The sequence below is a fragment of the Myzus persicae genome, unplaced genomic scaffold, assembly GCF_001856785.1.
Source record: "Myzus persicae strain clone G006 unplaced genomic scaffold, MPER_G0061.0, whole genome shotgun sequence".
NCBI classification, from domain to species: domain Eukaryota; kingdom Metazoa; phylum Arthropoda; class Insecta; order Hemiptera; family Aphididae; genus Myzus; species Myzus persicae.
Genome location: NW_019102620.1, coordinates 567,099 through 583,196, shown reverse-complemented (window position 1 = coordinate 583,196; position 16,098 = coordinate 567,099). Strand labels below are relative to the sequence as shown.

At 28.9% G+C, this 16,098-nt stretch overlaps 2 protein-coding genes across 2 annotated transcripts; both read right to left on the bottom strand.

The window, feature by feature from the left end:
* Positions 1-1,774: 1,774 nt before the first annotated feature.
* LOC111032776 lies at positions 1,775-3,760 on the bottom strand. The gene is made up of 3 exons (XM_022313232.1): positions 3,654-3,760; positions 2,279-2,711; positions 1,775-2,197 (listed from the first exon to the last, which is right to left on the bottom strand). Exons 2-3 carry the CDS (start codon positions 2,697-2,699, stop codon positions 1,980-1,982), a joined length of 639 nt encoding a protein of 212 aa, XP_022168924.1. The 5' UTR covers positions 2,700-2,711; positions 3,654-3,760; the 3' UTR covers positions 1,775-1,979.
* Positions 3,761-9,674: 5,914 nt separating this feature from the next.
* Positions 9,675-12,964, bottom strand: LOC111032732. The gene is made up of 2 exons (XM_022313169.1): positions 11,850-12,964; positions 9,675-10,056 (listed from the first exon to the last, which is right to left on the bottom strand). The coding sequence occupies exons 1-2, from the start codon at positions 12,962-12,964 to the stop codon at positions 9,675-9,677; spliced, it is 1,497 nt and encodes a 498-aa protein (XP_022168861.1).
* Between the last annotated feature and the right edge of the window lie 3,134 nt (positions 12,965-16,098).

The window sequence follows — 16,098 nt, the reverse complement described above, 5'->3', positions numbered from 1 at the left end:
ATAAATTTAAGTCTTAAATTCTTCTATGTTTTTAAAGACCTAAGATATATTTTCGATAAACAGCAACTCAGAACTATTATTATATTTCCATAACAATCAATTGTTGCATTTGATATTGAGATATGGGTGGGTGCTTATGAAATCCACTCGAACAAATTTAAATTGACTACGAATAAAATTATTTATTAGTTATTTATTTTAAAAGTTCCTATTCTTGCTTGTACTAAATTTATTTAAAAGAATTAAATGTCTTGGATTTTGACAAGCTTCTTACCAAATGTACTTTACTGTAAAGTCTTAAGCATAAAATGTGTTTGCCACCTTGTAAACATAATTAACAAAATACAATGTATATATAATTATTAATTAATATTATTTAAGTATTAATTAAGTATTTATAGAAATTTTTTTTTCTTTTTTTCTACTTAATAGCTATATTATGAATTCATCACCTTCAACTATAGCATTAGCTTAAAGGAGGCGTGCAAACAATTATAATTAATGGTATATATATAAGTATTATATGAACTGTTTGTTTGTTAAATATATATTATTATTATAAATTATAATTAAATATTAAGCCCGTCATTTTTTCTATGTTTTGTATCTATCATATTATTTGTGTTGTTTTATGATTTTATTTCATAGTTTAATGCAATATCCAAAATGGTGAAATCGATGACCATTTTATTGTTTGATTTAATTAAGTTATTACTTATCGATCAGCCTCATGAATGTATAATGTACCTACTTAACTGAAACCAGTGAAACCAGCTGCTATTTTTTAGTAAACCCGACGCAAAGTGGTTAGGTTAGGTGTAGTCTTAAATTGAAAATATGTGTTACGAATTTGTGTGCTATAAAAGACTACTGTCTACTGACCTATAGTAACCTACACGGCTATAAAATTCATAATAATCAAACATTTATTTGTATTTTTAAAAATAAAATTTTCTATGATAACAAAAATAATTTGTTTTCAATTAAATTTTACCAAATAGATCTTTAATTCTCTCCTTTAACTTGTGAATAGTGAACATGTCGAGATAGATACCAGTTATTTTAATATTATTATTTACCTGTGTTGTGAAGGAGATTCCTCGTCATATTTTTTTTTAGAGTTATCAATGTAATAATAATAATGTAGGTTGATACATTGCTAAGGTACAAAATATTATAATATTATTAACTAATTACCACGATTAAAATAGACACAAATACGAAATAATACAATTTGTTTATTGTATTTATTTTATTTATTGAAAGGAAGGGCTGGTACCCCAATTGTTATATGACAAGAAATATTTAAGGACATGGTTGAAATATTAGCATACAATAAAAAATAATAAGAAATAAGAAATAAAACACACCAAAAATTAATAATGAACAGCAATAATTATACCATGTTATACGAAGAAATACTGAGAGGAATCGATTATTATATGACTTCAATTTTAAATGAAATATCTTACATAGAATAATGTATTAAATTAATTTTAACCGTGTCATTTGTTTTTAAATTTATATTTTAGAAGTGTATTTTATGGTAAAATAAATATAGTAGTAAATTGGTAGTTATCAATCAATAATGTATCATACGATTGTAGATAGGTACATAAAAAGTGTGTAGTATGAATTTTTAAGAAAATTCGGGCCCAACTACAATAGTAATACTGTCAAATGGTAACCAGGATACATTATTACACTACACAGTGTCCTAAACCAAGTTCATGTGATCGTATTCTGATGATATTTATTTTAAAAATTTGGCAATAATTAATTACATAGTAAAAACAAACATTGATACATTTTGTATTGTTAGAGTTGTAATAAATACTCTATATGACATAATTGTATCATACAGAGTATTTGATTATAATTTAGAATAGATAATAGTTTCAACTTATTTTCCATATTATGTCTTAACATTTCGCATTCTTTTTTAGCATTCTGTAGTACGTTTGCTTTTGATGCCACTTTTATTCGTGTTTCAAATGTACTTCAAGTAATTTCAAAACGGCATACCATTTGACCAATTTTTTTAGTGATTTTTTTTTAGATTCACGTTTTATAAGTCTCCTCATTGCAAGTGCAGCTGATGTTTTTTTAGTTTTATCAACCACAAAATGCTTAGTTCTGGTAGATGAACCGTTTACGTCCAATACAGGGATAAGACTGCGGCAACTATTATCCAAGTCTAAGAACAAAATAAAATTCAGTTAGTACAATATAGTTATGTTATTTATATTTATTGATGAACAATAACTTAGATACTTACATGTTTTTTTGATTTTGTCATAGACTAATTGTTCATCGTCGTCGTTCTCATCTACATCACTGTTCTCATTTATATCACTGTTATTGTGTATTGTGAAATCTTCATTGCAATCAACAGATCTAACAGAAATATCATCATCACCCAAACCTTCAATAATTTCTTCATCAATATCATCTGAACTATCATAATTTTGAGTCTCTTCAAGTAATTGATCTGAGTGTTTTTTGAGGTCTACTTTAGAAGGTTCAGGGTCTATTATTTCAATTTTAGGTTCCAAATGTGATTTTTCGACACACTTTGAAACTAATTCGATTTTAGGTTTTATAAAAGTATCATTAGTACCCTCCAAAAATTTAAGAAGTTTTTGTCGATGCAGTTTCATATTCAGTCTGATTTGTGTATTATCACCACTACTTGTCATTTTCAATTGGTACTGAAAAAATACATAAACAATGTATTGGGTACACTATTTATCACTTAAAATAGTTATATGTAAGTTAAATGTTTTATGAAAAGTTTTAAATTTTAATAAGAATTTGTTTCCAGTATAATATAGGTTATTATAATATATTACGTAATTACCTATAGTGATATAACTATATAAGTGAAACGTGAAAAACGAACAGAAATGAGATTTAGTAGAAAATCAACCAGGTATTATTAGTTATAGATGGATAAAAGTGTTAAACACATAATAGATAGGTACCAAATTATATCCTACATACCTACTTAACAATTATACATAAATATGTAAAGATTACAATATATATTTTATTATTATTCAAGATACTGATCGACGAATTCCTAAAAAACGTTATACTACGATGTGAAAAAGTGACTGCTATTTTTACAACCGCTAGATTGGTTGTATAATAAACTAACTAGGACTGGCGGTATTTCAAATTTTGATTCCGATATTTGTTTACTACCGGTATCAACAGTTTTATCATACAGTATTTTTGATGAACTTATGTGTTTTCCAAACCAGGAAAATTATACATCTGTATTAAAAATTATGTTTGTAAATATCGTGGCACGGTAAATTCGGAAACACCTGTAATTACGAAATCACGAAATACCAGTATTTTAAAATACCCAAAGATACTGGGTACCGATATTTTTTGAATACCAGCAGTTATTACCGGTATACCGAAAACGACGTATTTCAAGGGTCATATTACGTTATATACCTATACCGGAGGTGGAAGACGACAATAGATATTTCAACTGATAAACGATAATAATATTATGGTACTATGATCAATGATTATTACGTACAGAGCGATCGCGATAGCACGCGGCTGCGTTATCAATCGAGGATATTATATCATGATTGTTGCTTATTGATAATACAAATAATAAATATCTTACTCACGTTCCGGAAAAGCGGTATACAGCTATAATAAATTATTTGTCGGTACAACTGTTTGGCTGAAATTTGGCGGCGTCGGGACGAGCAAGAGTCGTCCGATGCGTCTGAATAGTGTGTAGTGACTGCTATAGTGAGGCAGTGAGTGCCGAGTGGGCGATAACGGCCTACTACCGCTAGCAGAGTTATACGGTGGGGAAAGGGATCTATATGCGGGATGAAAATTATTGTAAACAGCCCAAAACGGATAGCTTAAAAACATTCACTCGCAAGCACATAATATCTACTCGTAATTTTGTCTAATTACCATTCCAACCTCACATATTTTATAATTTAAATATTGTTGAGGTACACTGCAACCCCTTTTGTTAAGTAGGTATAGGTATATGTACATTATTTGCAAAATATAAGGTACAGGTATTTTATAAAAACAATTGTACATACAAATTAAGACTCTGTTAGCTAATATTTAGCTTAATATTTTAAGTCATAATAATATAAATTATTTTGTATTGGTTGCATACTGCAGGTTCAAGTTTTATCTATTTTTCAAACATATTAGAAATATTTTTCCTGATTTTTGAGCAATTTTCAATAACTATGTTTTTTTTGAACGTCTGTTACACCACTCATTTTTTTTTTTTAAGGCATTTGTCTATAATAAAAATATTAATGGAAACATGCCGAAATATTAAATCTATTATACTAAATTCAATCTAAAAAAATAGTATCATACGAGTACATCGTCACGACTTTCTGTTGCATTGATTTCAGTTTTTGAATTTATGTTCAAAAACAGTATGAATGTGTAATTAAAATGTAAACTTTGTCAAGTTGCTTTATAGGCATGATTATTATGGTAATTATTATTTGGAGAATATTTTCGAGCACTTTTACGATAACTTTTATTTATCGCCTAGTAAACTTACAGTTATAAGTAGGACTTAGATTTATATCCAATTAAAAATTATAAAATGTGCATTTTGTTCACCAAAGTATGCAAAAACATGCAAAAACAATTTTATTTTCTACATACCTAGGTAAAACAATTAATATTTTTTACATAAATACCAAATAACAATTAAAACAGAAACAACTAATTAATAATAATTATTTATGTATAGAATTATTATTTGCTGTAAGTTGTTAGTATTACTTTGAATATTTCTGTAATGATATATGTTCTTTTAAATGTAAATACACAATTGAACAATTTATTGGTACGAAGAATGGATTTATATTGTCTCAAACTTGTCGTACTAATGAAAAACAAAAGTAACATATAAATCCTATCGTTCGTGTAGCCAAAATAATATTAAATAGTGAATTCACGACAAATCGACAAATGACTTAATAATTTATTATAGACGTTCATTAAATAAATACCATTTAAAATTCGAAAGATTTTCAAAAATCAAATTACGTGAATTATAATTTAATAATTATATTCGAAATTTGCAAAAATAAAGTTGTTCTATTTAATCGAGAGTAACCCAAATCGTATAAATATCTAGCAACCAATCAATTTGAATTTGAGGAAAAAAATATGCAAATTCGTAGAAATCCTAGCACTCCTTAAAAATTATAAATTATAACTAATAGCACTTACCTACCACTTGCACTTATTTAGAAGTTTCAGCACTGCAACAGCTCGTAATATATCAGTATATTATATATATACCAATGTACCACTATACCATGTATATCTGTGTAAGCATGTAGATGAACTGCAGAATTCGGACGCAGATATTTGTATTGTACAAAAAAACGACTGACTCACGACATATATAGGTAGGTGATTAAAAAAAAATCTTAAGTGTTGAGTATTATAAAAAAATACTAATTTGTCTGTATTTAGATTATTATAAAATGCGCAATTTAAATTTTAAGTGTTGTAATTTTATAAGAGTAATAAAAACATTTAAATTTTAATATCGGTTTTCAATACGCAACTGGTCAAATTCGGGAAAATGAAAGTATGGAGTTATATACCTTATATATTTATGATGAAATTGATGCAAATAATTTTCATTGATGAAATAAAATAATTTCACAATTTACATAATATAACCATTTTGGAAAATTAAACTTAATAATAATTAGTTTGTGTTTGAAAAGTAAAAAAAAATTTAAGTTTTTACATTTTAATAGAAAAAGTAAAGCGTTATTTTATGTTAAGTTACTTACAATATTAAATAAATTATGATGTATTTGCAAAAATGTATGGTTTTTTTTATTTCAATTTATAACATATTTTTTAAAAAAATATTTATTTTGTCCGGAGCAACCGTTGAAATTATTATAATGTCCGTTTTTAATGAAATCTAGTACATGTCCAAAATTAATCAATGTTGAGGAGTCGTTCCGGACAAAATTCAAATTTGGAAAAAAGTATGAACTTTAATGATCGTAATGATTATTTTTCTGTTTTTAATATTAAAATATAATAAGTGAACAACATATTTTGTTTTCATAATTTTAGAAAAAATAAATTAAGGTTAATTTTTAAAAAAAGTTCAAATTTTACCTCGGAGTCACCCAATTTTACGGTGTGTGATAATTATATATTTAAAAAGCAGGTACCTACTACCGTTTCCTTAGAACTCACTAATAAAGACAACTATATTTCATAAAGTTCGATAACACAAATGTTGAGCCTCTGCACAAATCTGCACAGACTATATGCACAAAACAAAGCCCTTAGTTTCGTTTCAAAATTAAACAGTGTAAGTGTCTGGGTAATGATTCCATTGTTCAGCTGTTATCGTGGATGCGTCTTTGTAACGGAGGTAAGTCACACTGGTTTTTCTTTTATCGTTATCAAAAAGTAATAATTAATTAATCTTCTTTTGCCCAAAAAAAGATTTTTTCTAAACCCTTACTGTGCAAAAAGAAACATGACGATTGTAGGTTACTTTTACTTTTACAGGACCAATTTTAACTATCTTAAGTGTTCATACATTATTATTTGTGAGATTATAAATAATATGATGGATATAATTTTAAATAATTGAGAACTATTAATTAGTACATATCGAGGTAGGTTACGCGTATTCTCGACTCCGGGCCGGTTATTTGGTTCTTAAAATGCTTTTTGAAAACCACCTGATATTACTGATATTTATTACTTATTAGCAGTCTACTTAATGCCGCCCCCCATGAACAGAAAATGGCAAATAATAATTTAATATTTTGTTTACCCACGCACCACCGTAAAAGTAATAATTATACTCCGTAAGCTCTAGTAAGTAAGAACCGGCTACCCCCATCAATACATCCCTGGGCACATGTTACATCATAAATTGCGTTGTGCGCTGTACGTATTCACATATTATATGAACTATATATCCATAATAAATTATAATATAATATGTTGTATGTATTTAACATACACCCGAATACCACTAGGTACTCATTAGGTCAGGTTATCGAGCGTCAAAATTGACATAAAAGTTTTTATAATTGGTAGGTACTCACGCTTATGATATGAACTGGATTACATTATGTCTATAATAAAGAGCAAAACCAGATAACATCGACTGGCGGCAGGTAATTTCAGCAACGACGAGAATTAGGTTAACAGAGGGTCGATGAAATAATTGCATACTATGACAACAAGGTTACGCCTATTATCAGTCCAAAAACCGAATTGTACAGAGCATAATATTATTATACAAATTTTTACTCACTGAATGTTTTTATTGATTTCGTAAACAAAATAGTAGTATTTCAAATAAATGTTTATTGTATACTTTGTAATTTTGTATTACAAGTCACAAGTTATTTTTTTGAAGAATAAATACCAATTCATACTGCAAATATATTATAAAGATATAAAACTCGATAAAAATGTTAAAATGGGCCAATGCAATTAAACTGATGGAGTATTTGGCCGTATATCATTTGCACATTGCCTGTTTACCTGCACCAAATTATTATACATCAAAATATGTGCATCAATATTCCGAACAATAGAAGGGTGTAAAAAAATTCTATAGAATATATAATATTTATGGATGATGAATAAGTTAAGTTTAAAAATAATAAAAATACATACATTTACATGTATACGTCTTATAGTTTGAATAGAAATGAATAAAAAATGAATTGCATACAAATCAATTAATTAATCACTAAAAAATAAAAATCAATCATTAGTAAAATGTCCCATTATTTTCACAAAATGAAAACTGTTTATTTCACCGGTGGTATACTTAAGAGGACGTCACACCCGTATAAGTTGTCTCGGTCTTATACTCTTATACATAACTTTATCTGTGTTTTTTGTAAGTTTTTTTACAAAAATTCAGTTTTTTAGTGAGATATAATGCTTGTATGGTAAATTTAAATTTAAAATGCTCATAACTCAATTAAAAACTGAATTGTTGTAAAAAAACTTTCCAAAAAACATATACAAAGTTCTTACCATCAAGTTTCATAATAGGTCGATTCCCTCTAATTTTTAAGCTAACGGCATACAACGTGAACAGCAGGGCCTACATTTGGCATGTTACGCGTTTATAAGACGGAGACAACAATACGGGTGTGGCGTCCTCTTAAGACAATGTTTTTGAATGTAGTCAAGTTTTTGACGAACACAATAGTACTCTAGTACAGATATATTTTAAAACGGAAATACCTATATGAAATTCAAAAATTTTAATTTAGAGATATGTAAGCATATCAAGATTAAACTATTAAAGTTAGTAAACAACTTTTGGGTATACACCTTTTTCAGTTCTAATGTTAAATAATATTGATGCGCAAATGATGTACAACATTTTAAACGGTTGATGCGCAAACGATGTATAACCGAAAAATCAAACGATGCGCAACTTAAACAAAAAAGGTTCAAAATTAACATTAGTGATGCTCAATTATTGCGCAAACAACAACCGATATTCACGTTACTTAAAAATGGACTCAAAGTAAAAGGGTACACACCGTTGAATTTTTGTAACAATTTTTGTATACAAACATATTCAAATCCATAATATAATCCCTAAATAATGATATTATAATTATTATAGGTTCAAAATAACGACCAAGTAACACTTGTATACTTTAATCCACCATATTAATTGTTGTCACTCAGTTGTCAATCACAAACTATACCTAAAACTCGGTGCTTGAATTAATAGTGGGTGTGCCAGGGGAAGGGTGAGCATGTACATAAATTAATTATAACGTATATTAAATTAAATGGGCAGTATAAATAAACCCTTTAAATACCAAAATTCTAAGACAAAAAATAAACGAAAAACGTTACAACATTTAATTAATAAATATAATAGTGGTCAAACTCCAATTGATGAGTAAATGTATCAACAATATGATATTATTTGTCCTAAAATTATATTTTTTTAAATTAAAATTTTTTTGATTTTCAATTTTATTCTATTACTTATTCATATATAGCAGTAATGAACTAAGTATAAATAAGGGATTTGAATTATAGATTCGTAATTTTCTTTACTTTTGCAAAAATATAGCTATTCATTTTCAAAATTTACCCAGTTGCAGTTAAATGTCACTTTTTTAGACTTGATAAAATCTAATAATATGTGATGTTGTGTTAACCTGTATTTTGAGCGCAGTTTACAATCGCCAAAAAAATATGTTAACAGTCTGTTGACCTACATTTTTATAGATCTGTGAATTTATATGGTTTATTAATTTATCTGCAGTTGTCATTATTTTTTTATTTTTCAAGATAAAGTGTATGTTTAATAAGTCATAGTAATTACTTATAATCGTTTTAAATTTTAATTGATTATTTACCAAAAGCAATAAAAATATATATTTTTTTAATTGCTTAGAGATTAGTTTTGTATAATTCAACACTTACATAATAATATATTTAAATATGGAAGGAGGGGTACTGTGCTACGTGGTGTAAGAAGAGATGAGGACTCTTAAATTGTATAATAGTAATTATAATAAGGTCCACAATATATTTATTTACATACAATAATAATTCGAGCACTGTCTACACAATAATGCATTTATACTTTTAGTTCTCAATATTTACATGTAGAGCCTTAATTTGCCCAGCTTTGAGTCACCACACACGACGCAATAGATTTCGTCCTCTTCCACGGCATCCGCTTTTGGGCACCGATCGACGTTGTTTGGCACACATGACTCTATCAAGTGGCAGCACGGCAGGTTCAAAAAATAATTTCCGCCAACACAGTCGGGCTGCTTCCAGAACGAACCGTCGGGCTGATACACTGGCATCATGTAGCCGGTGATTGGTATTCTGCAGAAGGGGCATTTATGAATTGAGAACGAACAATTCCCGCAGGTCGCGAAATGTAAACACCTCATCAGAGCGACGGTGCGCAATTTGACGAAGCACACGACGCATGAAGGAACTTTGGTCGACGACAAGGCCACTCTCAACTCCCTGTAAATTGTAATAGTTAATTGTACATGTAAATTGGCTATTTTATTAAATAAAATATTGGAAAACATATTAATATAGTGGTCTAAGCCGATAATGATGTAATAATAATAATTTACAGTGCACAGCGGGATTACTATTATTATACGGGCATACTCCGACTATATACAATGCAAATGGTGTACAAATAATGTTAGTTTTTTAGTTTTATTATATATTATACGGGGATCAAACGTCGTACACTACCTACCATGTGTATAACATGATTATTTTTTTTTGTGTTATAAACATTTTAAAAAGGTGAGTATCGTTCTGCTGTAAAGACGTAGTCGTAAAAATCTTCCTGTTTCTTTAATTGTTTTTTTATTTTTTCCGATGTTTTTGTAAACTGCTAGGAATTTTTTAGTTTTGACCCCTGACGTACCTACTAGATTCACTTTCCTGCCAGAAAAAAATGGTGAAGTAGAAAATAGAATCATTTTTACTGCCCCCAAGTTGATGATGACAAACACAAAATACAATTAAAAAAAAATTTATTTTAAGAATATTTCTCGAATTGCAGAAGGGCTATGCATTAACATTAAACAACGATACAATGAAAACTGATAGAGGGTTCAACAAGTGTTTCCCGGTAGGTATAGTTTTTTAGATTTCAAATTAACAAAAAAATTAGTAGGTAATAACACTAATAACTAATAAGTAGGGCTGGGATTTATATGTAATAAAAAAACCAAAAAGATATACATATATATGTAAGTAAAATCGCTAAAACTATGTAGTAAAAAATTTTAAATATGTAAAAAAAAATTTTTAATACGTAAACGTGTTAAATTAAAATACAATTAGGTATATACCAATATATTTACACCTAAAATTTTTATTATTACCATTATCGACGTATACATGTATAATACTACTAAACTACTAATGTTGATGAATTTTAAATTGACAAATAATTATATTACATATTATATTTTTTGTAGAAATTTACGAAATATATAAAAAAAAAAAAACAAAAAATGTATAAATATTGTAAATAGTATGTATTGATGACAAAATATGCAATAACATGTAAAATAAAATATTTGTAATTTTACTGCAAATCACGTGAAACGAATTTATCATTAACAACAATTGATTTATCATGTTTTAGTAAAAATATGTATTTAAATACAAATCCCAGCCCTTCTTATAAGTAACTGAATTAAAAATATTAATAAATTAAATCGAATGAGACCAATGATTGAATAAATTAGTTTTAATAAACATAATTCATAATACTCGTGTTTTTTTGTGCAAAATATAGCATGTTTATAATTAAAATATTATTTGGCTTTTCATGTTGTGTATCATACAAATTTACATCACTAGGTTACTAAACGAGCAACACGTTTTGAACATTTTATGTAAAGGATAATCAATTATCTAGATCACTATAACATCACTACAACATCGGCAAGAGACCCACAAATCTGAGACTCAAACCTCGGCTACGTCAGGACATCCTACGAAGACACCTCAACCTCAGATACTGATCCGGACTCATAGCTAACCAAAACTATTATACATTATATAATATAAGATCTGTGATCTGTAAAATAGTAACATTGTAAAAATACCAGGTGTATTGAAACAATTATATAAATAAATAAAAAAAAAAAAATTATCTAGATCAAGTGCAAAAACATATATGCTTAAGCTCCCGTATGCCAGGCAATATTATTTATCTCTATCGCCTCCCCTCCCCCTCACACAAATTACTATAACACGTATACGTAAATAATATATCTACTCACGTTTTTTTTCGTTCCATGACTCCTTCGCGCAGATCGAACAACTCCCCCATAGGAGTAGTTGGCGGCCGCAAATTCAACTTGGGATCAATTATGGCCTTGTATCGATCTATTTTATTTTTTCTCGAGCGCAAGTCGTACTTCGATTCTTCTATCTGTTTAATGTATTCGGAGCCCTTATTCATCAACAAATACAAGCATGCAGGCGACTTCATGGCGTGGTACCTCCATGGGTCACTGACAAATTCGACGCTCAAAGTGACCTCATGATAGCAATAAAAGCACGTGATTTTTCTTTTGTCAACCGGGGTTCGTGTAAATTGTTCGTGTTCTCTTTTCCTCTCATCATATGGCAATCTATTGTTGAAATCCGCGTGGTATCCGGCCTGTGCTATCCTGTCTAACGCTTCGTCATCCAAGAGCAGACGCCTGCGTTTCACCAATACCATGCTTAAAGAATCGATCCTGTTGCTCAAGATCGCCGATAACGGCAGATGGTCAAACAGTCTTGGTCTAGGAATTAACAAGCCCAGCTTCGTGAGCATGGTCTGGGCCAGTGATTTATGTAAGAAATTCGTGTACGCCTTTTGGTCGGACTCAGCCCAAAAACTCTTCAGCGGCTCGAGATATCTACGATCAATCAACATCTCACAGACCATAGCATGCATTTGCAGCGATTCGATAATGTCCAATTCCATTCCCTGTATGGAAACTCCACATCGAAGACAATGGTACTTATCATGATCTACCAACATTTGATTGTCCAAGCCACACGCAGATATCAGCCCCAATTTATCTATCTTAGAATAAATATTGTTAGTTGTTTTACTGGCCACGATGAAAGCGAACTGTTCAGTGTTGGACGGCATTGGTTTGCACTCAAAGTTCGCTGCGATGATGGTGTGCAGCAACGGTCCCGATCCGTGTACCCGCAACATTCGCTGCACGTAAGGACGCACGACGTCTATGGGGAACGCAGACAACCGTTGGAAATTCATCTTGGAGAAGTTTTCAGACCAGAATATTTCAACCAAACTTCTGTGCATAAACAATTGTTTAAATGCATAGAACAAGTCGTCGAAACGATGAGGGTCCATCGATTCCACTTTTTCCGCCATCGTCACACTCTGTATAATCCGCGGTGGTGAAAAATGGATTATTAATACGTATTTGATACTATGTTAATGCAAAGTTACAATATCGCTTCCACTAGGTCAGCCGGGTGTTGGTGGCAGCTGTGGTGGTTGTGGAGGTGATGGTGGTGGACGCTGTGTAGGTTGTGGCAGGGAAGGTGATGTTGTGGTGATCTAAAAGTAAACAATTATTTTTACTGTTTAAGCACATACCCATAAACGTTTATAATATTATTTTTTGTTTTTTCTAATCATTAACTCAGTAGGTAAGCGTAATAATAAGTATTTCAGTCGACTGCTGCCTTTGTCCGAACCAAGGCTGGGTATTAATGAGTAAATAAGTTAAAAAGTTAAGTTACTTTTAACTAGGTAAGTTAATTAACGAGTTACTTTTTTTTTAGAAATAACTTCTAACTAACGAGTTACATTTTTCAATATGTTATTCAGTAACTTACGAGTTAATTAATTTTATTTCCGCTTTAAGTTAATTTTTTCCTATACCAAAGATTTAAAATAAATTCAATTTTGTAAATATTAATTCTATAAAAATAAACCCGAAATATTAAACACATTAATTAGTAAATAATAATTTATAATAATAGTTATTATTATATTGCATATTCACAAAAAATAATGTACAACTTCATTATAGACGGAAATGTTACAGGGGTCACCGCGTCATCAATAAAAGTAAAATATAACAATTTACTCAATTATTAATATACGTTTGTAATCTCATTATACATGCCTAATCATTATTAAAATTGTTACTTATTATTAAATTTTTATTCATTCATAGAATTACAGCAATAACTTGGCCAGTCGATGTAAATACAGTCAAAACTCTTTATAACGAAACTCTTTACAACGAAAAACTCTATATAACGTAAACATTACATAATAATGGTTGGTTTGCTATATAACCCATTAGACAATTCATTCTCTATAACGTATTAGTCACTCTCAATAACGAAACAATATTTTATGTTTCATAATACAATTTACTTGTTATCGTATCCATTACATATATAAACTATAAAAATAATCGGCAATAATGCCAAATAAAAAAGTCCAAACTAAGATGACAGACTATTTTAAATAAAGTATAAATATGTATAGTATAAAAATTAATAATTATATTTAATAAGTATGTATAATAATAATAATAATAATTTAATATAATACGTAAATATATATAAAATAATGTAAAAATAATGAAGTGTTTGATAAATAATTAAAATTTTGTTTTTTTTAAACCCTCTCTATTACGAAAACTCTCTATAACGAAAGAAATCTCTTGGTCCCTTCAGATTCGTTATAAAGAGTTTTGACTGTAGTTTAAACTCGTAGTAGGGAGTATATCGTATTTACTTGAATGGATAGAGATCATGGACTGAAAGTTAAAAGTATTGTGTTTCGAAATGTTTGGTAAAGTACAATTTTTTTATTATGATAATTAAAGCACGCATGTTGAAAGGCTTAGTTTTTGGTTGAATTATTTTACTTTTGATATTCATAATTACACCAAATACACCTCACTACGTACTGTCTACTAAAATGGTAAAATACAATAACGGCTTGATGAAATATTGTATTCTTACTATTAATTGAATAATATTTTATATTATATATTGTGTAACCAATTAATTATATTCCAATAAATAATAATGAATTTGATTATTATAATATTTAATATAGTTGTGCACCATTTACGATAAGGGGATCGGTGGTGGACGATTTTTAAGGAGTTTTAAATAGGCCATTTTAAATTTCGTATATGCGGGTCTTGTAAATGTCAACGTAGACTTACTACGTGATGATTAGTGTGTTTGACTGTGTGTAAAAGAAATAGTGAAGCGTTCCCGCATGTGCATATAAAAGTCATCTACACGGCGTTGCACTAGTGATCGGTAAACAATTGATGATCATTTGTATGCACTTATTGTAAAAAAAAATCCTGCCGATCGATATGATAATGCTATAATATTTCAGGGTACTCGTCCAATATGCTATCTACCATAATTTAGTAGGATAGGTAGATTAGTAGGTATACCTTTATATTAAAACTGTTTAGAGTATGTTTACGAGTCGTGTTGTATTACATATTATGTATTATGAGTTTGTCAACTATGTGTCATTTATATCAACACATAATTCAAAATGAAGAGATGTGAGAACATTTTTTAAACATACTCGGTTATTACCAATCGACCAAACATGTACAAAAATTAAGAACCCAACAATTTGTGGTGTTGAAAAAAGTTCTAAAAAATAATCGAAAACGTGATTCGGAAGGTAATATTTTGAAAACAATTTATTACCAATGTACAAAAAAGGGTGCCAAACATTAAACTCTATACGCAAAAATAATAACCTTTTTAAGTACATGGATAAAAATGTGAAGTGTAACAATTAAAAGTGAAAAAAAAATTTTTAAAATCTATTAATTATAATAAATAAAATGTAATATAATATATATATATTAATATAAATAAAATGGTTTAAATTTGTGCGATATCTTAGAACTTGTTTGGTATTGGGTATTTCAAATAAAGGTAACACAAACCTAGGTGTTTACGAAAAGATGAAAATCAACTAAGTCGATGGTAGATAAAATATTTATGGTGGATATCATACACTAAACCATCAAACGTGTGGTAGATAGCATATTGGACGAGTTCCTATTTTAGCAAACTGGTCCGAATTGGTTTTAATATCTACTGAAGATCGGTCAGCACACATTTTAAGATTTCTGAATTAAATTCCGAATAATCAACTTTTGAAAATTCCAAAATTTCAAAATATTCAAACATTTTAAACTAAATTTATTGTTGTCGGGGGGAGTAATTGGGAAAAGTAGACTGACCAATCTGAAGTGGATATAATAACAAATTCAAATCATTTCTAAAAAGTATTATCGTATTGCTAGGCCGATAAGTATGATGGACAAAAGATTGGTATGTTTTGACTAAAATAACTTTTCGCCACCGATCCCCTTAACAAATTCATAAAAACAATTTAATTATTTTATAGGATTTTATCATTGATTAAAGAATAATATACAAATATAAGTACTTACAGTAATTAATTTTGTTACAAACATCAATTTAAAAATGGTA